Genomic DNA, 23,314 nt, shown 5'->3' on the forward strand with positions numbered 1-23,314 from the left:
TTGTGAAAACTTATCTATGATATGGTGGATATTGTCCAACTGAACTTGAACAGTCTGAGAGAAATCAGACAAATTAAAACAACCCATTCCTGGGGACTGTTCACATCCCATATGTTCTTTTAACAGTAAATAGTCTGTAGTTGTAAGATTTTGGAGCGCTACAATTTGCACTTCTCCTAATTCTTGGTTGAGTTCCAACAGTATAGATCCAGTCAAATTTGTTGTTTTACTGTATGCACAGGCCAGCTTAGATATCTCCTTCTTCATTCCCATGGCAAGTCCAGGAACTCGTGGGATGAGTGCATCTACAGCTGTAGCAGTGCATGGATCTTTGTTGGGGTTTTTTGATGATCATCTTCTGGCATGAGTCTTCCAGAGAGTGCTGATGTTGGAAGTTCTTTTTCATATTGTATCTTAGTTCATTTTTGGGGTAGCCCAGTTAGGGTTTGATCCTCTGTATAAACACAAACAAACCCTTTGCCTACACTTTTATATGCCCTTTATACCCTTGTGTAGAACTCATTGGAGGTCTCCACACAGGAACTACCTTTTTTTTTTGGTATCATTAATCTACACTTACATGACAAATATTATGTTTACTAGGCTCTCCCCTATAGCAGGTCACCCCTATAAACCCCTTTACAGTCACTGTCCATCAGCTTAGCAAATGTTGTAGAATCACTACTTGCCTTCTCTGTGTTGTACAGCCCTCCCCTTTCTCCCACACCCCCATGCATGCTAATCTTAATACCCCCCTTATTCTCCCCTCCCCTTATCCCTCCCTACCCACCCATCCTCCCCAGTCCCTTTCCCTTTGGTACCTGTTAGTCCATTCTTGAGTTCTCTGATTCTGCTGCTGTTTTGTTCCTACAGTTTTTCCTTTGTTCTTATATTCCACAGATGAGTGAAATCATTTGGTATTTCTCTTTCTCCGCTTGGCTTGTTTCACTGAGCATAATACCCTCCAGCTCCATCCATGTTGCTGCAAATGGTAGGATTTGCCCTTTTCTTATGGCTGAGTAGTATTCCATTGTGTATATGTACCACATCTTCTTTATCCATTCATCTATCGATGGACATTTAGGTTGCTTCCAATTCTTGGCTATTGTAAATAGTGCTGCAATAAACATAGGGGTGCATTGGTCTTTCTCATACTTGATTGCTGCATTCTTAGGGTAAATTTCTAGGAGTGCAATTCCTGGGTCAAATGGTAAGTCTGTTTTGAGCATTTTGATGTGCCTCCATACTGCTTTCCATAATGGCTGAACTAATTTACATTCCCACCAGCAGTGTAGGAGGGTTCCCCTTTCTCTGCAGCCTTGCCAACATTTGTTGTTGTTTTTCTTTTGGATGGCAGCCATCCTTACTGGTGTGAGGTGATACCTCATTGTAGTTTTAATTTGCATTTCTCTGATGATTAGCAATGTGGAGCATCTTTTCATGTGTCTGTTGGCCATCTGTATTTCTTTTTTGGAGAACTGTCTGTTCAGTTCCTCTGCCTGCCTTTTTGTTTTGTTGCTGATTTTCTTCACTGTGCAAAGTTTGGTGATGTCCTTTTAGTTAATTTTTGCTTTTTTTGCCCTTGCCTGAGGAGACAGATCCAAGAAAATATCACTAAGACTGATGTCTAAGAGCTTGCTGCCTATTATCTCTTCTAGGATTTTTATGGTTTCCAAACTTACATTTAAGTCTTTAATCCATTTAGAGTATGTTTATGTGTGTGGTGTTAGACAGTGGTCCAGTTTCATTCTTTGAATGTAGTTGTCCAGTTTTCCCAACACCACTTACTGAAGAGACTATGTTTTCCCCACTGTATATCTTGCCTCCTTTGTCATAGATTAATTGACCACGTAGTAAGTGTGGGTTGATCTCTTGGCTCTCTCTTCTCTTCCATTATCTGTGTCTATTTTTATGCCAATTTCATACCATTTTGATTACTATAGCCTTGTAGTGTAATTTGAAATCAAGGAGAATGATACCTCCAGCTTGTTCTTTTTCTAAAGATTGCTTTTGCTATTTGGGGTCTTTTGTGGTTCCATAAAAATTTTAGGATTATTTCTTCTAGCTCTGTGAACAATGTACTTGGCACTTTAATATGGATTGCATTGAATCTGTAGATTTCTTTGGGTACTATAGACATTTTAACAAATATCAATTCTTCCAATCCATAAGCACAGTGTATCTTTCCATTTATTTGTGTCATCTTCAATTTCTCTCATCAATGTGTTATAGTTTTCAGAGTACACATGTTTCACCTCCTTGGTTAAATTTATTCTGAGGTATTTTATTCTTTTGATGCAATTTTAAATAAGATTGTTTTCTTAATTTCTTTCTGGTAGTTCATTCAACTTTACTGAATCACTTATTAGTAAGTGAATTCAGTAGTTCTAATGGATTTTTGTGGAGTCTTTAGGATTTTCTATAGACAGTATTATGACATCTTCAACTTGTGACAGTGTTCTTTCCAAACTGGATGCTTTTTATTGCTTTTTTCCTGTCTGGTTGTGTGGCTAGGACTTCCAGTACAATGTCAAATAAAAGTGGCAAGGGTGGGCATCCCTGTCTTTTTCCTCATCTTAAAGGAAAAGCTTTCAGTTTTTCACCATTGAGTATGATGTTAGCTGTGGGTTTATCTGATATAGCCTTTATTGTGTTGATGTATGTTTCCTCTATACCCATTTTGTGGAGAATTTTTAATCATAAATGGATACTGAATTTTATCAAATGTGTTTTCTGAGATGATCATATGATTTTTATCCTTCTTTTTGCTAATGTGGTGTATAACGTTGGTTGATTTGCAGATATGGAACCATCCTTGCGTCCCTGGAATAAATCCCACTTGATCATGTTATATGATCCTTTTAAAGTATTGTTGAAAACAGTTTGCTAATATTTTGTTGAGGATTTTTGCACCTATGCTCATCACAGATATTGGCCTATAATTTTCTCTTTTTTTGTAGTGTTTTTGTATAATTTTTGTATCAGGGTAATGTTGGCCTCATAGAATAAGTTTGGAAACATTCCTTCCTCTTCAATTTTTTAGATAGTTTGAGGAGATGTATTTACTCTTCTTTAAATGTTTGGTAGAATTCTCCTGTGAAACTATCTGGTGTTGGGATTTTGCTTATTGGGAGATTTTTTTTTCATTACTGATTCAGTTTGATTACCAGTAGTGATATTGGTTTGTTCAGATTTCTATTTCTTCTTGACTCAGTCTTGGAAGATTGCATATTTCTAGAAATTTATCCATTTTTTCCAGTTGATCATTTGTTGGCATATAATTGTTTGTAGTAGTCTGTTATGATCCTATGTACTTCTATGGTATCACTTGTAACTTCTTTGTCATTTCTGATTTTATTTATTTGGGCCCTCTCTTTCTTTCTTGATGAGTCTGGCTAAAAGTTTATCAGTTTTGTTTCTTTTCAAAGAACCAGCTTTTAATTCCATTGATCTATTCCATTCTATCATTTTCTTAGTCTCTATTTCATTTATTTCCAATATGATCTTTATTATTTTCTTCCTTCTACTAACTTTGGTCTTTATTTGTTCTTGTTTTCCTAATTGCTTCACATGTAAGGTTAGATTGTTTGCTTCAGATTTTTGTTTCCCAAGGTATGCCTAGATCACTATAAACTTCCTTTTTAGAACTGCTATTTCTGTGTCCCATAGATCTTATGCCATGTGTTTCCATGTTCACTAGTCTCCAGGTATTGTTTGATTTGCTTTTTTTTTTTGGTATCATTAATCTACAATTACATGAAGAACATTATGTTTACTGGGTTCCCCCCTTCACCAAGTCCCCCCCACATACTCCTTCACAGTCACTGTCCATCTGCGTAGTAAGATGCTGTAAAATCACTACTTGTCTTCTCTGTGTTGCACAGCACTCCCCATGCCCCCACACACTATACATACTAGTTGTAATGCCCCCTTTCTTTTTCCCCACCCTTATCCCTCCCTTCCCACCCATCCTCCCCAGTCCCTTTCTCTTTGGTAACTGTTAGTCCATTCTTGGGTTCTGTGATTCTGCTGCTGTTTTGTTCCTTCAGTTTTCCTTTGTTCTTATACTCCACATATGAGTGAAATCATTTGGTACTTGTCTTTCTCCACCTGGCTTATTTCACTGAGCATAATACCCTCTAGCTCCATCCATGTTGGTACAAGTGGTAAGATCTGTTTTTTTCTTATGACTGAGTAATATTCCATTGTGTATATGTACCACATCTTCTTTATCCATTCATCTCCTGATGGACATTTAGGTGCTTCCAATTCTTGGCTATTGTAAATAGTGCAGCAATAAACATAGGGGTGCATCTGCCTTTTTCAAACTGGAGTGCTGCATTCTTAGGGTAAATTCCCAGAAGTGGAATTTCTGGGTCATTGATTTGCTTTTTGATTGCTTTGTTGACCCATTGGTTGTTTAGTAGTATGTTGTTTAGCCTCCATGTGTTTGTGTTTTTTCCAATTTTTTCTTGTAATTGATTCTATTTTCATACTGGTATGGTCCGAAAAGATGCTTGATAGGACTTCCATCTTCTTAAATTTATTGAGATTTGAATTTTGGCTTTGTATGTAATCTATCCTGGAGAATGTCTCACTTGCATTTGAAAAGAATGTGAATTCTGCTGTTTTTGGGTGCAGTGATCTGAATATATCTATTAAGTCTATCTGCTTAATATATCATTTACAGCCAATGTTTTCTTATTGATTTTTTAATCTGGATGTTCTGGATGATTGATTGACATAAGTTAAGTGTTAAAGTCCCCTAATATTACTAATATTACTATATTGCTGTCAATTTCTCCCTTTAGGCCTGTTAATATTTGTTTCATGGATTTAGATATCCCTATGTAGGGTGCATAGATATTTACAAGTGTTATATCCTATTTATGGAATGAACTCTTTATTTTTATATAATACCTTTGTCTTTTCCTACAATCTTTGTTTTAAAGTCTATTTTTTCTGATGTAACTCGTGTTACCCCAGCTTTCCTTTTGTTTGCATTTGCATGAAATGTCTTTTTCTGTTTCTTTGCTTTCAACTTGGATGTGTCATTAGGTCTGAAGTGAGTCTTTGAGGCAGGATATAAATGGGTCTTGCTTTTAATCTATTCAACTACCTTATGTCTTTCAACTGAAGTATTGAGTCCAGTTACCCTTAGAGTAATTACTACTAGACATACAGATGGACAACAGGCACATGAAAAGACTCCACATCATCAGGGAGATGCAAATTAAAGCCACAGTGAGGTGTCATCTCACACCAGTCAGAATGGCCACTATCCAAAAGACAAGAAATAACAATTGCTGGAGAAGATGTAGAGAAGAGGGAATTCTCCTACACTGTTGGTGCGAATGTAAATTGGTTCAGCCACTATGGAAATCAGTATGGCAGTTCCTCAAAAATCTAAAAATAGAGATACTATATGACCCTATAATTCCACTTCTAGGAATTTATCTAAAGAAAACAAAATCTCTGATTTGAAAAGATATATGCACCCTATGTTTATTGCCACATCATTTATAATAGCCAAGATATAGAAGCAACCAAAGCATCCATCAATAGATGAATGGATAAAGATGTGTTACATATACACAACACAATATTATTCAGCCATAAAAATTAAGGAAATCCTGCCATTTTTGACAACATGGGTGGACCTAGAGGGTATTGTGTTAAGTGAAATAAGCCAGGCAGAGAAAGGCAAATACCATGTGAATTTCACTTATATGTGGAATCTGAAAACAAAATAAACAAAACAGCAATAGACACTGAGAAGTGACTGGTGGTTACCATGGTGGAGGGGTTACGATGGGTGGATAAAATAGGTGAAGGTGATAAAGAGGCACAAAATCTCAATCATAATATAAATTATAGGGATGAAAGTACAGCATAGAGAATATAGCCAATAGTTCTGTAATATCTTTCTATGTTAAAAGATAGTAATTATACTAGTTGGGGTGAACATTTAATAATGTATATGCCTGTCAAATCACTATGCTGTATACTTGAAACAAATATAATATTGTATATCAGCTATATGCAATTTTAAAAAATCAAATAAATAAATAAAGATTTCCTACTGCTGACTGCTCAGAGCATGTTTTTACCTTCTCCAATCACTATCTTTCACTTTTATTTGTTGACTCCTAACATTCCTCCTCAAACTTTCTTTCCTTGGGCTTCCATGCTGCTCTCTTCTTTTTCCCCCAAACTTTCCACTGCTCCTCCAGTTTCTTACATGAACTCCTCTTCCTTCCTTCCTTCTCTCGCTGCTGGCTGTTGTCCTTCCCTTTGTCCCAACTCTACCCATTTTCATTGACTGCTGTGATCTCATCTATGTCTAAAGCTTCTATAAGAATCAGTCCCAAATCTCTCTCTCATTTAGACCACTCTGCTGAACAGTGTAGTCAAGCTGTTTGTCCATTTGGGTGGCAAAAGAAAACCAACATGTCCAAATGTAGATAATCATTCATGGAAGCCCATCCACACTCTCCTCTCTTTCTTTTTCTGTCTGACAGCAATATCCTTTCCCTGGCCACCAGTCTAGGAATCACTTCTGACAACATATCTGTCTTCTTTTAAACCTCATGTGTAATCTTGCCACGTAATTACCAAATCCTTTTGTTTTAAATGTTTTAATATTTCTTGAACATAGTTCATTCTTACCATTTCTCAGTCCCTATCTTACTCCTGGTTATAGTCATTTCTCACATTTGTTGATTTCACAACTTAAATAGTCCTTTGTTTCCACCTTTGTAATCCCAGTCTCCACACTGCTACAGAAACATTCCAATATGCAAATATGACAGTTCCAATACTACTTAAAATTCCTCAGTAACTTAAGTGTAAAACATCGACTCTCTATTCCCATTCTCCACCCCTCATCTACTTTCTTGGATGTGGAGCTATTTGCTTTTTGCCTCCTTGCTCCTCTACCTTCAATGTTTTTTCCTAATTGCCTCCCTTTTAATTTTACTTTTTGAAACATTTTGAGGTTTAGATGAGATAATGTAGGAAAAACCCACAGGACAGTTTCTAGAATATAGTAACCATTCAATAAACAGGAATTCCCTCTTCTCCCTTCTTCTCCTCCTTCTCTCCCTAGAACTTCACATATAGTTCTCCTGATCATTGAGGGTTACTGGTTCAACCAGTTAATTTTGATCTAGTGGCCAATGGCCATCCATGAGTTGGGGACAACTTCAGTACATTTCTACTCCTTTGGATTTTATGAACAACATCCTAGAAATAGGATATCAGTGAAACATTCTACCAACTACTTATGGATTAAAAAAAATAAAGTAATTGTTGATAGATATGTACTTATTGCCATTTTCTTGATTGTTTTCTGGTTCTTTATGTAGTTTCCTCTGTTCCTTTCTTCTTTTACTCTCTTCGCTTGTGACTTGGTGACTTTTCTTAGTGTTATGTTTGTATTCCTTGCTCTTTGTTTTTTGTGGCTACCATGAGGTTCATAGGTAGCACTGTATGTGTATAGTAGTCTAGTTTAAGTTGATGGTTGCTTAAATTCAAGCACATTCTTAAAAAAGCACTATATTTTTACCACCACCACCACCATTTCATGACTTTATGTCGTATTTTACATCTTAATATTTTGTGTGTCCCTTGGCTAATTATTGTAAGTCTAGAAGATTTTACTACTTTTGTCTTTTAACCTTCATACTAACTATGTAGGTGGTTGATCCACTACCTTTACTATATGTTTATGTTACCAGTGCAATTTTTTCTTTCATAATTTCTTATTTCTAGTTATGACCTTTTCCTTTCCATTTAAAGAAGTCTCTTTTACATTGTTTTGTAAGGCTGGCTTGGTGGTGATGAACCCCATTAGCTTTTGTTTTTCTGGGAAACTCCTTATCTCTCCTTTAATTCTGAATGATAACCTTGCCCTTGCTGGGTAAGTAGTCTTGGTTGTAAGTTTTTTCCTTTCACCACTTTGACTACAACATGCCACTCCCTTCTAGCCTGTAAAGTTTCTGCTGAAAAATCAGGTGATAGTCTTCTGGGGCTTCCCCTGTATGTAACTAGTTGTTTTCTTTTGCTCTCTTTATCTTTAACTGTTGACTCTTGAATTATAATGTGTCTTGGCATGGGTCTCTTCGGATTAATCTTTTTTGGGATTCTGTGCTTCCTGGACTTGGATGTCTGTTTCCTTTGCCAGGTCAAGAAAATTTTCAGCCATTATTTCTCTGAAGATATTTTCTGTCCCTTTCTCTCTCTCTTATTATGGTTCCTCTATAATACAAATGTCAGTACATCTGATATTGTCCCAGAGGCCTTTTAAAGTATCCTTATTTTTAAAATCCTTTTTGCTTTTTGCTGTTCCATTTGAATGGTTTTCACTACCCTGTCTTCCAGATGACTGATGCATTCTTCTACATTATCTAATCTGCTGTTGCTTCCCTCTAGTGTATTTTTAATTTAATTTGGGAGGGTGGGTCCACAGAGGATTGCTGGGAAAGGGTGAGCAGTGCTAGCACAATAGATGAAGACTGTCATAAATGGCTACCACCACCACTGGGTCAACTAGGTAGAAGGAAAGTGAAAAAAAATGGTGCTCACCAGCTGTTCCGTCCCCAGGTGATATTCCAACAGATCCCTGCCCCTCTGGTATATGACCTGAAATTAGTCAACAGATCTCCTTCATGTGTAACCCAAGTTCCTTTCAAACCACTGCCTCTGCACTGGGACTTGGAGTGAGTGAGACTGTATGTTTGCCCTTTATGAGCAGAATCTTTGTTTTCAACTGACCTCTGGCTTTCCCAGACATAAATTCCACTGTATTTCGAAGACAGATGTTATGTGGGCTCATCTTCTTGGTGCAGGCCTCCCAGGCTGGGGAGCCCAGTGTGGGGCTCAGACTCCTCATCCCTTAGGGAGGGCCTCTACAGATGGGATATTGCTCCCGCTTGTGGTTCACTGTGCTGGGTTGTGGGTTCTGATCAAACTTCATCGCTGCTCCTCCTACTTGTCTTGGTGTGGCTTTTTCTTTATATCATTAATTGTGTAAGATCTGTTCTGCTAGTCTTCAGTTTATTCTCAGAGTCATTCTATATGTAGTTGTAGATTTGGGTGTGTCTGTGGGAGGTGAGCCCGGGACCCTCCCACCTTGCCATCTTGATAGCTCTCCTCTCCGTCTACAGCTTGATGTGAGGTGGAGCCTCACAAATGCGTCCAAGACGCCGTATTTGGGAGTCCTACCTGTGACATTAATCCCAACTCTGGGTCTGGACAGTGTGGGTGACGATTGTTCCTCCATAGGCTGGCCTTCCTCCTTGCCTGCTGCCGCAGTGTACAGGGCATGATCCAGTGGTCCCTGCTGCCCACGTCCTCGGCCATCCCTGCCCTAAGGGTCATGTCCATCCCAGATGTCATGCCAGGCTCTGGTGCAGCCTCACTGAGCTCGAGGAAGAACTAGCCTTTATTTCCCCAGGCATCAAATGGACGCCTGATGAGAATGGAGTCATTGCCTTTGACTGCCGAAATCGTGGCTGGTAAGTGCTTTCAGGGAGAAGGACTGTGGTGCTGACATCTTTCTTAGAGCCTTTGGGTTTTGCCTAGTTCTCCTGCAGCCCCTGCCACCTGCCACCATCCAAGGACCTTGGGTGTGTAGCACCTTAATGCAATACAAGAGAAGTGAGAGTGTCAGCTGTATTCCTCCCTTCTCTCTACAACCACCCCTGCTCCAGGACTGATCACACTTGTCTTTCCCACTCCCCACCTCATCCAAGCACACTGAGCTGTCTCCACACCAACCCTCTCCTGGGCTCTCCTCTCCTTCCATTCCCTTCCTCGGGCAGATGTGTAAAAGTCTGAGGATGGAATCCAACTCTCTCCCTTCCCAATGCCATCACTGCCCTTTGGCACCCTGACTGGTCCAAAGCAAAGAGAACAAGGGTTACAACCAGGACTTGACCTTTCTCCCACCTGACAGGCCCATCAGATGGCACATTCCCAACTGTTATGCTGAGTGGTCATGCGCCATGATAAAACCTAGCACTGATGGGGCATTGACCTAAATTTTGGATACACTTGAGCCAGAACCTGAATGGAAATAACTGGGGACTCAGTTGGGTGGTTGCTCTGCTTTGACTGTCCCATCGTTAACATGTTCCTCTCTTTCTACTAAAGGTACATACAAGCCGCTACTTCTCCCAAGGACGTAGTGATTTTGGTGGACATGAGTGGCAGCATGAAGGGGCTGCAGATGGCTATTGCCAAGCACACCATCTCCACCATCTTGGACACCCTGGGAGAGAATGACTTTGTTAATATCATCGCGGTAAATATGTCTTCCTGTTCCAGAATAGCTCTCCCTGTTCTAGAAAAAAACTCCAGCCCACACTAGAATGGCATATGCTTATAATTGCTTGACACTTTATATTGCGGAATCACTCTCCCCTCTGAAGCTGGCACTCCTAACCAAGGGTTGGATGAAGGACAGGCTTCAAGAAGTCCCTAGAAATTATTTTGAAATTATGTGCAAAATGTGCCTGTCCATTTTCCTAAGTTGGTAGATTTCATCAATTTCTCAGACAAGTCTGGGATCTAATTAAGGCTAAGATGCGCTGGTCCTGAGCAAATACCTAACCTAACTTACCCATCTGCACGCTCTTCCCTGGTGCCTGTCTCTGGGATAGGCTTCCCGTTCTGCTTGGGCTCCTGCTTTATAATCCCAGTTCTCTTACTCTCCTCACCCACCCAAATCCAAGCACACCGGGAGAGAGGGGAAAGCAGGTGCTGGGGTCCAGAAGGGGGCTGGCAGACCTGGTCCTGCTTCACAGCAGCTCCTGCTGAGGAGGCTCTGCTTGCCCCCTGGGAAAGTAACTGAAGTGGAGGGACAGAGCAGAAAGAAATGGCAGATACAAGTTAGAAAGATGCTTCACAATGCAGTGTGCGGGTAGGCCGGTCCAGCCTCCAAGGGCAGAGCTGACGGCCACCTTGGGGGCATCATTTTGAAAACTACTTGATCCCAGGCTTACCTCCACCATCCTGTCCCATGGCTGAAAATGCTTGTTGTTAGTGGAATTTCCTTATCTAGTTAAGACATACCAAAGTAACATGGCCATCCTGGGGTAGGAGAATTCCCCCTCATCTCTGAGCTGCTCCCCTGAGGCTGCATACCTTACCCCCTGCATCGACCCTGGACCCGCCCTCCCCATCTCCCCCACCTCCCCAGGTGGTCACGACCTGCAGCAGTGACTGGTGGCTACCAGCACAGGTCCCACCAGTCCACAAGAGCAGGGGTGCACTCCCCACCCCCTGGAGTCCGCCCTGCCTCCCCGCAATCATCCTCCTTTCCCAGCTGTTTGCAGAGCGGCTGTTCGAGGAAGCACTGACTCCCAGACAGCCCAGCGCTCTCCCTGGAACACGCAGTGGCCTTACCATGGTCCAGCACAGTCTCCCCTTTGCTCCCTGTCTTACTTAAGCAGAAGTAGGTTAAGGAAACCCTGAAGATTTAACTTCTAACTATGGGGAAGCAGGGTGGTTAAAAAAAAGGGAGCAGTAATAATTCATTTTTCTTCCCATTCCCAACCCCTGTTGACAGGTGAAAGATCCTCTCCGTAAATGCAGGGCAAAGAGAAAAAGAGCACAGTTTCTAATTCTGGACTCAGGCATCAGGGAGGGGTCTGCCCATGAAATGTTGTGGGAAGGTACTCTGTCTGCTCTTGGGGACAGAGACCAAAGGGATCTCTCATTGGCAGCAGATCCTCTGTGCTCTGGAGATGGTGTCACTCAGCCAGTCCCCTGAGCAAATGACCCTAGACTGGAATTTGAGAGAGGATGGTCAGAGCTAATGCTCCACTGTTCTCTATACTCCCTCTCCACTTAGAAAAATGGCCAAAAGCATAGGGTGCCCCAAATTAACATGACACAGGGGCCTAGGTGGTCCCTACCCCTGCCACCCTGGGAGTTGCCTAAGCTTCTTCCCTGGGCCCTGACTTTCAGACTGACCCTGTCTCTTCTCTCTCCTCTGCCCTCTGCAACCTCAGTACAATGACTACATCCATTATATTGAGCCTTGTTTTAAAGGAATCCTTGTCCAGGCCAATCGAGATAATCGTGAGGTGAGTGTCCACCGTCAGGTGAGTGTCTGATGTCCCTGAAGCCCTGCTCTGACCCCGGGGGAGTTGTCCGTGCAGACTGCCCAGCAGCCCCTCTTACTCATTCCCACCATAGCTGGAAAGAGGGCAAATGGGTGTGCAGTTACCTAGGCCAATACACCTGGGAAATCACCTTCCTAATATTGCTACCCACCTATCAGAGCAAATAGTGAGCAAAGAGAGGCCACCCAAGGAGACCTCGCCTATGCAGGCCTGGTTTTCACTCTGTGGATCACCCAGGACTCAGTTTCCCCTTTGCCTCCCCATGTTCTCTCCACTATGTTGGCTTTCATGAGTAGCTCCGCGGAATGGGGAAACAAAAACCCTCTGGGTTGAGTCCTTTCAAAAGCCAGGGAGGGGAGGCAGTGACCACCTTTTTTAAAAAGGGAGAGTTAACAGGTGACAGGGGTTCGGGTTGGCTTCCTCCTGAGTCCTGGCCGAGGGTGGGTCTCCTGTGGGTGCTCTCTGTTGGCTGAACCTGGGAACGTAGGCACTGGCATGGACCAGCCTCCCAACTCTGGCTGGGCACCCACCTGGCATTTCCCTCCAGTCATGAGGATGGATTTGCACACTTTGGGGGCATTTGAGAAACATCTGTTGTAGGGGTCCACCCATTAAATTAGCTGGATCCTAAAGAGATGGATCCTTCAAGCATGCACTTTGGGCAAACAGCTCTAAACAACCTCTGAAATTAAGACCAAAGATGAAGGGTCCCTGGCCCACTGCATCCACTCATCTGCCTTTAATTTCCCACCCCTGAAGCATTTCAAGCAGCTGGTAGATGAGCTGATGGTCAAAGGCACGGGGGTGGTGAGCCGAGCCCTGACTGAAGCCTTCAGGGTCCTGAAGCAGGTATGCCCCTGACCCGGATGAAGCTGGGGACAGGGAAGGGGTCAGGAGGTGGAGCAGTTGAATGAGCACAGCCCATGGCCTGTGACCCTGGCACCTGTCCCCCACCGTGCAGTTCCGGGAAGCCAAGCAAGGGAGCCTGTGCAACCAGGCCATCATGCTCATCTCCGACGGGGCCGTGGACGACTACGAGCCGGTGTTTGAGAAGTACAACTGGCCAGACCGCAAGGTTACTTTCCTGGGGGAGGTTGATGGCAGAGGGGACAGGGCCCATGAAGCATTCTCCTGCCAGGCCTGCCGAGTTCAAACGTCCTGCTCCATTAGCCCCACTAGTAAATTCAGACAGCATGTCCCAGGCCAGAGTTCCAGAGTCCTGGTGACCTTGGGCACGGAGGGGTCGTGGGAGACAGCTGAGAGTGACACTCCAGAATCTGGGGTTGAGTCATGAAGACTGCCGGGTGGTGAGCAACACCCCACCCTGGCCCACGGCATCACGGCGCTGGCGAGGCCTCAGAGTCCTTTCTGGTCAAGAGATGAGAGTGGGGACCCCAAAGTCAGCTCCCGGCCGGGTGCTGTCCCCTGAGCCGCTCTGTGTCTTGTGGATCAGGTCCGAGTGTTCACTTACCTTATTGGGAGAGAAGTGACGTTCGCGGACCGCATGAGGTGGATCGCATGCAGCAACAAAGGTAGGTGGCACATGGGCAGAGTCGCCGCGGTGCTGAGGGATGACTCCGTGGGGGCCTCGCAGAGGACAGGCTCTGTCGACAGGACAGTGTCTGCCCCTCCTTCTCACTTGGGAAAATCAAGTCAAAAAAGAAAAATAAAAAGATTGCCTTGAGCGAAGACATGGCTGTTCCTGCAGGAACGCTGAGTCCTAAAGTCACCTGCAGTAGAACTCAGAGGTCACCTACCCTGTGTTTGCAGAAGAGCAAATTATCTCTTCAATAAAGTCGGACACAAACCACATACAGACACAGTGAGGCAGGGCTGGGCCTGGCAGTTTAAATGTAAGTCCTCTTCCAAGTCTAACCTCTGTTCCTTGTGCTGCAAATTAAGCCCATTTACTCCGGTCTGCTCTCAGACAGAGCATAGGGTCATCATTTTGTTTGAATAATGTTTTATATGCAAACAGCCCTTATCTATCTCTGGCCAGAACCTAAGACCTGAGTCTTAGGGTGTCAGCTTGGACCTTCTTGATTCAACCCAAATTTTTTTTATTATTAAGGTATCATTGATATACACTCTTACGAAAGTTTCACAAGGAACACAATGTGGTTACTACATTCACCCTTATTATCAAGTCCCCCACACACCCCATTGCAGTCACTGTCCATCAGTGTAGTAAGATGCCACAGAGTCACTACTTCTCTTCTCTGTGCTACACTGTCTTACCTGTGACCCCACCCCAATACCATGTGTGCTAATCATAATACCCCTCAATCCCCTCTCCCTCCCTCCCCACCGGTCCTCCCCAATCCCTCCCCTTTGGTAACCATTTAGTCCCTTCTTGGAGTCTGTGAGTCTGCTGCTGTTTTGTTCCTTCAGTTTTGCTTCGTTGTTATACTCCACAAATGAGGGAAATCATTTGGTCCTTGTCTTTCTCTGCTTGACTTATTTCACTGAGCATAATACCCTCTAGCTCCATCCATGTTGATTCAACCCAAATTTATTAAGCATCTGCTGTGTGCCTGGCAGATTCCACATTGCGATCAGGATGGACTGAATCTTGCTCTTACAGAGGAGACAAACATGCAAACAGTCAGTGATGATATAGGCTGAGCTGCGTGCAGTGGGCAGAGGGGTGCAGACTGTACAGGGCACCAGGGGGTGATGGGAGGGGCACTTCCCCCTTTTGAGGGTCTCCAGGAACGTTTTCTGAAGACTTCCTTAAAGGTGTCTAAGCTGAAACAAAGACCTGGTAGGAGTCACCCAGACATACAGAGCAGGGAAGGGTGTTCCAGAAGAGGGAATATATGTTCAAAGCGTCTGAGTCAAGAGGCACACTGGGAGCTGAAAGTGGTTCCATTTTCTGGAGGTGGAATGACCGTTCTGTGGAAGATGATGGGCAAGGAGACCAGAGAGGCAGACATGTGCTGAGCTATTCATAGCCTTTTGCTCTTTTAAATACCACCGAGGGCACAGTGAAGAGGCGGTAGCCCCCTCCCCATAACTGAGGAAGGACGGTGGTCACAGGAAGGAGGGGGCAGGGTGTGGTAGGGGCCGAGCCACTGTCTTAGACTGGGCGCCCCAGAAACAGACCCTGAGACAGCTGCCCGCAGGAGGGGGCCCCCAGGGAAGATGCCCAGTTAAGTGAGGAGGCAGCAGAGCCAGAGGGCAGGCGGCCCACAGGGCCCTGCAGGTGAGGGCCTGCTGCTGCCGCAGCAGCTCTGGAGCTGGGAAGGCCCCTCGGAGTCTCCAAGCTGAGGCAGGGGCCAGCCTTTGTGTGCCATCAGGACCGCTGGCCTTGGCTGCCCCCAGGAGAGGGTATGACCTAGGGGGAAGCAGTTCCTGGGGGTGCCAGCAGTGAGCCGTCGCCCCTGGGGGAGTGCGTGCCGAGCAGCGGGTTCCTAGTGGAGCCCCGGCCTTCCACAGCCGTGTGACCCTCCCCTCCGCAGGCTACTACACGCAGATCTCCACGCTGGCAGATGCCCAGGAGAACGTGATGGAGTACCTACACGTGCTCAGCCGCCCCATGGTCATCAACCGTGACCGAGATGTCACCTGGACAGAAGCCTACATGGGTAGCAAGGTGTGTCCTGGCCCTGCTCCAGAGTAGGAACCCTGGGAGCAGGGGGCGGCTTCCTGGGTCAGGAGACGTGGGCAGGGCACCTTGTCAGGGGACGCTGCGAAGGGGGTGACACTGCCTGCCCGTTGGCAGGCCCCCTGCCCAGGTGCTGCCCCAAGAGGCCCAGACCTGTGAGCAGAGCTTCCGGGGCTGTCCCCGTGGGCAGAGCCCCTCTGCCCCAGGCGTTGCCCCTCCTCGCTCCGCCCTGCCCACCTCCCTCGTCGTCCTTCTCCCTGACCTACTTCCAGAAGAAAGGAGCCCTTCTGGGGCCTACATTTCAAAGTGATGGCCCACAGGCAGCAGGGACCTGTACCAATGGACAGGCAGGGAAGGCATGTCAGCTGAGGCCCAGGGAAGAGGCCCTCCTGGGTCACATCCCATAGGCAGCTGCGTGCTCCAGGGAGGACGGGTCAGCGTGCGATTAGCAGGGCCCTGAGAATAGCAGCTTAAGTAGGAGAGGAATGGTTCTCCCCCACACAAAGAAGTCTAGCGGTGGCCAGCCCAGCACTGATGACCTGGGACCAGACCCATTCCTGCTGTCCCCTTGGCCTTCCCTGGGGGCCTCCTGACCCAAGTGGCCAGTGGGACTCTAGTCACCTGAAACCACTCACTCTCAGAAAACTTAGTTTCAAACTCTAAATTGGAAACTCAGATGAGGAAGGGAGAAGAAATCTGATGGTTAGTAACCTAATGCACAGAATGATGGGCATAGACAACAATATGCACTCCATGTAATGTGATAAATACCACTACCGTGGCAATCCTATTACAGTGTGTATGCAATATGTAGCAAAGTAACATGTACATGTACATGTTGTATGTTACATATATTCAATTTAAAAAAAATTTTTCATTTTCCAAGTAAGTGTACCGAGAGGTCCATGGCTCGGCAACCACCTCTAGCTGATCCTGAAGAATGTCAGGCTTATCAGGCACAGCCGCCCACACCACCTGTTGGGGCCTGTCTTTGTGATAAAGTGGGGTGTGCATGTGGAGCCCAAAGGAGCCGGCTCAGTGAGATGAGGCAGGGCAGAAGGCGCGCCATCCCAGAGGCAGGGAATGGCATGGCTCTGGTGCTCTGAGTTGGGGACGGGTTGTGGGTCGGCACATGCGTGTGTCAGCGGTGGCCCTGGGGGCCAGCTGCAGCCACACCCTGCCCTGCACTGGGCTTCCTCATGCACAAACTTGTGTGCACAGGTGGCTCTGCATCAGTGTCCTTCTCCCTCCTGGCTGGTCTGCTTCGTGCCAGCCTTGGGTCCCTGATAGAGATTTCTGGAAAAGCTCTTTGTTCCTGGGCATGTGCGGGATGGGGTGTTCCCTGGGAGCCCACTCATCCTTGGTGCCGGTGAGGGTGCACGGGAGCCAGGCACTGGGCTCTGGGAATCTGAGACTCGCCCTGGCTCAGGGCTCTGCTTGCCATGTGGTATCAGCCTGGCACCCTCCCAGACCACCTCCCCTCCTCAGTTCTGCCCCTTCTGGAGAGGAGAAACCTCCTCTGGGACTTCTTCCTCATGCTGGAAGGTGGCCCTGGTGTGGTGGCTGGCGTCAGTGGCTGTGGGTCGTCACACTGTGGGCTCAGCCCCTGGCCTTGGCCCCCTCCTCCCTGACAGCCCTTCACCTCGAGTGCACAGAGCCCAGCGCTCCTCACCACGGTGGCCATGCCCGTCTTCAGCAAAAAGAACGAAACAGTGAGTTGCCATAAGAAGCTGCAGCAGGGGTTAGAACATGGGGCCTGGTTATCATCTTCAGACCCACGGTTCCTGACTTGGCTGGACACCGGAGCCACCTTGGGAGGGCTTTAAATGTGGGTTCCAGACCCTGTGCCCAGATAGCTACATCAGAATCCCTTGATCGGGAGGGGCTGGGATGGGAGGTGGGGTGGGCTCCATACTTCCCAAAGCCCCCTGGGGATTCTGCTCAGCCAGCTTGGGGCTGTCTACTGCTGCGCACTTGGGACCACCACCTCAGGGATGTAGGGCTGGGGGCTCTCCTGCCAGCCTTCCAGCAAAACCACATCAGCCTCGCAGCTCAGGCAGCCTCTGACTTGTTTGTAAAAGCCCTGCTGAGGGGACTTCTGGAGCATTCCCTCCTCCCTCGGGTCAAGGACTGTTCCCCGTGTGTTTGAGAACACCCACAGATTATGGGCCCTTGAATTCTGATACTACAGCTCTGCAAGGAAAATTAATATTTCATTCAACTTTGTATTTTACTTAAATATTACAATGTAAATATTAATACTGGGAAGACATTAATGTTCCCAGCAGCTGAGATTACTCCTGGGGCCTCTTCTGATAGGTTCTAGGCTTTTACTCTGGAGAGCTCAGCCTAAAACCCAACTGCACAAGAACCACACGAGGCCTAATGGCATGCAGGTCCAGGTGCTGGGAAGGCCAAGGGCCCAGTCCAGCCAGGCTGACCCTGGTGTTTCTCCTTGCAGCGATCCCACGGCATTCTTCTGGGTGTGGTGGGCTCTGATGTGACCCTGAGAGAGCTGATGAAGCTCGCACCAAGGTACAAGGTGAGCCGGGTCAGGTCCCTCCACGGAACCACAGGTTCTCCAGGAGCCCCTGTGCAGGTAGCGCAGCCAAGCCCAGGCTGGGAAGGGGCCCTGCCGTGCTGCCCTGGGGAAGTACCGGCATTGAGCACAGGAACAGCGCCTTGGGGTCCCATCACCGCTTGTTACTGCCAGCTCTGACCTGCCCTGTGGCCCTCAGCAAGGTCTGTCCCTTCCCGGGGCCTCAGGTGCCCAGTCTGCCCCTCCCTGCCATGCGGTCCTGTTGGGGATGAATGAGAGTACGTCGTCAAAGCACCTAGAGCATGTGGCGGGAAAGAGGCCAGCTGATGCTGTGCATTATTGTGGTTCCTCTAAACAGTAGAATTTGGAAAGGAATTCAAAATCAATGGCTAGAAGCACAGTGCTGGCTCAGTCATGCTCCTGTTTGAAGGACTTCCTGCTGTGAGCTGCCACCTGACTGTCCTGGGATCCCAAACCCTGTTCCCAGTGCCAGTTCTCTGACACAAGCCGCGGGTCTCATGGCTCTCCCTCCCCATCTCTGCTAGCTCGGAGTGCACGGATACGCCTTTCTGAACAGTAACAACGGCTACATCCTCTCACATCCTGACCTCCGACCCCTGGTAGGTACAGATCTTATTTGCCTTCTGGGACCTTAACTATATGGGATTTAGGGGTAGTTCATAAAAGCAGTTACAACAATAAACACACATTGGGCTCCATTCAAGAACTCAATGGGTAATACGAGAAAAAAAATTTAAGTCACGGTCTCTGTTTTCAGATTGTTAGCAATCTGGCAGGAGACAAGGCAAACACAGGCACTGATTGATGAACAGTCTGGAGAGCATGCCAGGAGGGGCAGCTTCCCTGCAGACCAAGCCCCTGAGCTTCCTGCCACCGCCTCAGGGCCCCACCTCCCTCCTGGAGTCCCACAGCGACACCAGCAGAGCTCCAGGGGCCCGCCCAAGGGCTGCCATGCTGATAACAGTAAAAGTGGCAGGGGCGGGCCTCACACAGTGGAGCAGCAGAGCAGCGCTCCACTGAGCTTTCCTGACTCTATTCCTGAGTGTTCCTGCCTCTTTCCATCCTGACACAGGGGCTGGGGTCACATCACATGCACTCAGCAGAACAGCTGACAGCCAAGAGAGAAAGCTAAATCATTTTACCTAAAAGTTCTGCTTCCGGGGCTAAAGGCTCCCAACTGCCTCTGGTCTTGGCACTTGGCCACTGTCCATGACACTGTCCTCTCGGTGTGATCACTGGGGACAGTGAGGAGAGGGGAGTTAAAGTCCCAGGGGAGTCTTAGCTCTTTCCCATCTACCAGTATTATCCTGAATTGAGGGTAACAGCTGAAGGCAGTAGCTAACAGAGAACCTTTCTGAGAACTTACTAGGGACTCACCTATCCCATGTGCCATGAGGAGAGATCGGTCTAAGCCCCATGCCATTTCATCTGGGCAAGATAAATGCCGAGTGTCCATAAGGCTCTTCAAGGCAAACTCTAGGTGTTCATAGTAGAGGCAGATCAGGACACCAGGGGACCACTCTTGTCTTCCCAATTCAGATTCTATTGGGCAACCACCTGCACCCTGGGGGGACACTCACCTACACCTACGGGTTCTAGGAGGTCAGCCCTGGCACCAACAAAATGACCCACTAGGGAAGTAATAAATGTGTTCATCCTGCAGCTGACTTGTAAAGTTAAGGGGCTCTGGTCAGAAACCCATGTGTCATGTCCATATAATCTAGATGAATAGAAGCTTCAACCAATCGAGTCATATTGCAGACTTACTGTGCACCTAACCTTAGAATGCCATATATAGAAGTTCACAGTCCAATTAAGAAAATGGACTTGCACAAATGAAACACTTAGAGACCAACACAATGCAGAACAAAAGCTGTGGTAAAACCAGCAGAGTGAAATTCCTAAGAAAAGCAGGTCAAATTATGGCAGGTGTTAATGAGAACAATAATTGAGCTAAAAAAATAACAGAGGGTATGTATGCCTTATAGTAAACAGAATGAGGGTTAAAAGCAATACTTTGGGTCTGAAATCTTTCTGTGTCCATGCCCAGAGAATGAGCAATTAACAAAGTGGGACTATGGTTTTAATACGAGGAACTAATGGTGATCTTTCAGGTATCATCAAGAATTAGGAAATGGCAATGAATGAGGAATGTTGCATCTTACTCAAAAGAAATGGAGCCAAGGTATAAGAGGCTGGGCAATGCTGTTTGTCATGAGTACAGACAGCAAACGGCCAAGAATGGGAACATCCTCCAAGCATGGGTGAGGAAAGAGAAGAATGAAAAGGGGATACTGAGTGGCAGCCACACCACAGATCTTCTGGACAGGCAAGAAATAAGGATGACGGGACTCAAGATGGCAGCATGAGCAGGGTGGCGAAAATCTCCTCCCAAAACCATATATATTTTTGAAAATACAACAAATACAACTATTCCTAAAAGAGAGACCAGAAGATACAGTACAACAGCTAGGCTACATCTACATCTACAAGAACTCAGCATCTCACAAAGGGGATAAGATACAGGCCGTGACCTGGTGGGACCTGAGCGCCCCCTCACCCCAGCTCACAGGTGGGAGGAAAGGAGTCAGAGCAGGGAGGGAGTGGAAGCACAGGACTGCTAAATAACCAGCCCTAGTAATCTGCCCCAGGAACACAGACAGACATTGCATGGTGTACTGGATATTAGAGAAACAGAAAAATAAAATCTGAGAAGGAGACTGCAAGTGGATCCACACAACTGACTCTCCTGGGACAAAAGAAAAGCAGGCACTTTTTAAAAGTCTTAAAGGGACAAGGGCTCAACAGCTGGACAAAATTGTCCCAGCATACTCAGTCAAGCAGGCTGGGAATCTTGAGGAACTTTGGGTCCCTTAACACCTTGGATAGTTAAAGCAGCCCTAAAAGCCCCTCACGGCAGTAAGCAGCCTGCTATTTGTTTCCCCTGGCTGGCGCTGCAAGCAGACCAGCTGACCCACCACAGCTGCAGAGCAGCCAGGGAACAGCCCTGCCCACAGCAACCACACAGTCTCCTCCCAGTGTGCCCTTAACTGGGACAGGTGGAGGAAGCCAGAGCAAGGTCTGGAAGGCACGAAGGGCGCCGTTCTCACAGGAGAACACACCCAGCATGGCTGAGATCTCCTGCAGTGTGCTAGGCTATCCTGAGGGCCGTCCTGCCCATGGCAGCTGAGGAGATTATCCCAGAGACTGCTCCCAGTGGGTGGGTAGATGGCACAAGCAAGGGAGAAGGGCAAGGTGACCAAGAAGCAGGAGGTGACTTTGTTGTCCCACCTGACACATGCACCACATGCCTGCAACCACTTTTATCACCATGAAAAGGCAGATGAAACTAGTCCAGTCAGAAATTACTCAGACAACCCCAGAGAGAGGGTTTGATGAGATAGATATAACCAATCTTCCTGAAAAAGAATTCAAAATAAAAGTCATAACCATGCTGATGGACCTGCAGAGAAATATGCAAGAGCTAAGGGATGAAGTCCAGAGGGAGATAACAGAAATGAAACAGTCAATAGAAAGTGTTAAGAGCAGACTGGACGAGGTGCAAGAGATGTTAATGGAATAGAAATCAGAGAACAGGAATATAGAGAAGCTGAGGCAGAGAGAGATAAAAAGATCTCTAGGAATGAAAGAATATTAAGAGAACTGTGTGACCAATCCAAATGGAACAATATTTGCATTATAGGGTACCAGAAGAAGATGAGACAGAGAAAGGGATAGAAAGTGTCTTTGAAAAAATAATTGCTGAAAACTTCCCCAAACTGGGGAAGGAAATAGTCTTTCAGACAATGAAAGCCCACAGACCTCCCAACACAAGGGACCCAAGGAGGACACCAAGACATATAATAATTAAAAAGGCAAAGATAAAGACAAGGACAGAGTATTAAAGGCAGCCAGAGAGAGAAAAAAAGATCACCTACAAAGGAAAACCCATCAGGCTATCATCAGACTTCTCAACAGAAACCTTACAGTCCAGAAGAGAATGGCATGATATATTTAATGTAATGAAACAGAAGGGTCTTGAACCAAGAATATTGTATCCAGCATGATTATCATTTAAATTTGAAGGAGGGATTAAACAATTTCAAGACAAGCAAAAGTTGAGGGAATTTGCCTCTCACAAACCACCTCTATAGGTATTTTAAAGGGAGTGCTCTAGATGGAAGCACTCCTAAAACTAAATAGATGTCACCAGAGAAAATGAAATCACAGCAAAGAAAGCAGACCAACCAAATAATAACTAGAGGCAAAAAATAAAATCAACTATCCACAAAAGCAGTCAACGGAAACACAGAAGAATACAGAATAAAACACCTAACATATAAAGTATGGAGGAGAAAGAATAAGAAGGGAGAGAAATAAAGAATCATCAGACTGTGTTTATAATAGCTTATTAAGAGAGTTAAGTTAGGCAGTTAGATAGTAAAGAAGCTACCCTTGAACCTTTGGTAACCATGAATTCAAAGCCTGCAATGTCAATAAGTACATATCTATCGATAATCACCCTAACTATAAATGGACTGAATGCACCAGTCAAAAGACACAGAGGAATACAATGAACAAAAGAGCAAGACCTATCTATATGCTGCTTACAAGAGACTCACCTCAAACCCAAAGATATACACAGACTAAAAGTGAAGGGATGAAAAAGATATTTCATGTGAAAAATAAGGAGAAAAAAGCAGGTGTTGCAGTACTTGTATCAGACAAAATAGACTTCAAAACAAAGAAAGTAACAAGAGATAAAGAAGAACATTTCATAATGATAAAGGGGTCAGTCCAACAAGAGGATATAACCATTATAAATACCTCTGCACCCAACACAGGAGAACCTACATATGTGAAACAAATACTAACAGAACTAAAGGAGGAAATAGAATGCAATGCATTCATGTTAGGAGACTTCAACACACCACTCACTCCAAAGGACAGATCAACCAGACAGAAATAAGTAAGGACACAGAGGCACTGAACAACACACTAGAACAGATGGACCTC

The 23,314-nt window shown here is 45.7% G+C and overlaps 1 protein-coding gene across 1 annotated transcript in view; it reads left to right on the plus strand.

Moving 5' to 3' along the window:
• LOC118923168 (voltage-dependent calcium channel subunit alpha-2/delta-4) overlaps positions 1–23,314 on the plus strand; it is an 86,479-nt gene that overhangs the window by 19,674 nt on the left and 43,491 nt on the right. Inside the window, exons 7-16 of the mRNA XM_057491271.1 lie at positions 9,458–9,518; positions 10,156–10,306; positions 12,018–12,092; positions 12,891–12,980; positions 13,093–13,206; positions 13,585–13,663; positions 15,593–15,726; positions 17,373–17,450; positions 18,200–18,280; positions 18,823–18,897. Coding sequence (XP_057347254.1) covers positions 9,458–9,518; positions 10,156–10,306; positions 12,018–12,092; positions 12,891–12,980; positions 13,093–13,206; positions 13,585–13,663; positions 15,593–15,726; positions 17,373–17,450; positions 18,200–18,280; positions 18,823–18,897 — 938 coding nt within the window. The remainder of the gene's footprint in view (positions 1–9,457; positions 9,519–10,155; positions 10,307–12,017; positions 12,093–12,890; positions 12,981–13,092; positions 13,207–13,584; positions 13,664–15,592; positions 15,727–17,372; positions 17,451–18,199; positions 18,281–18,822; positions 18,898–23,314) is intronic.

Source organism: Manis pentadactyla, chromosome 14 (assembly GCF_030020395.1).
Source record: "Manis pentadactyla isolate mManPen7 chromosome 14, mManPen7.hap1, whole genome shotgun sequence".
Classification (NCBI taxonomy): Eukaryota; Metazoa; Chordata; class Mammalia; order Pholidota; family Manidae; genus Manis; species Manis pentadactyla.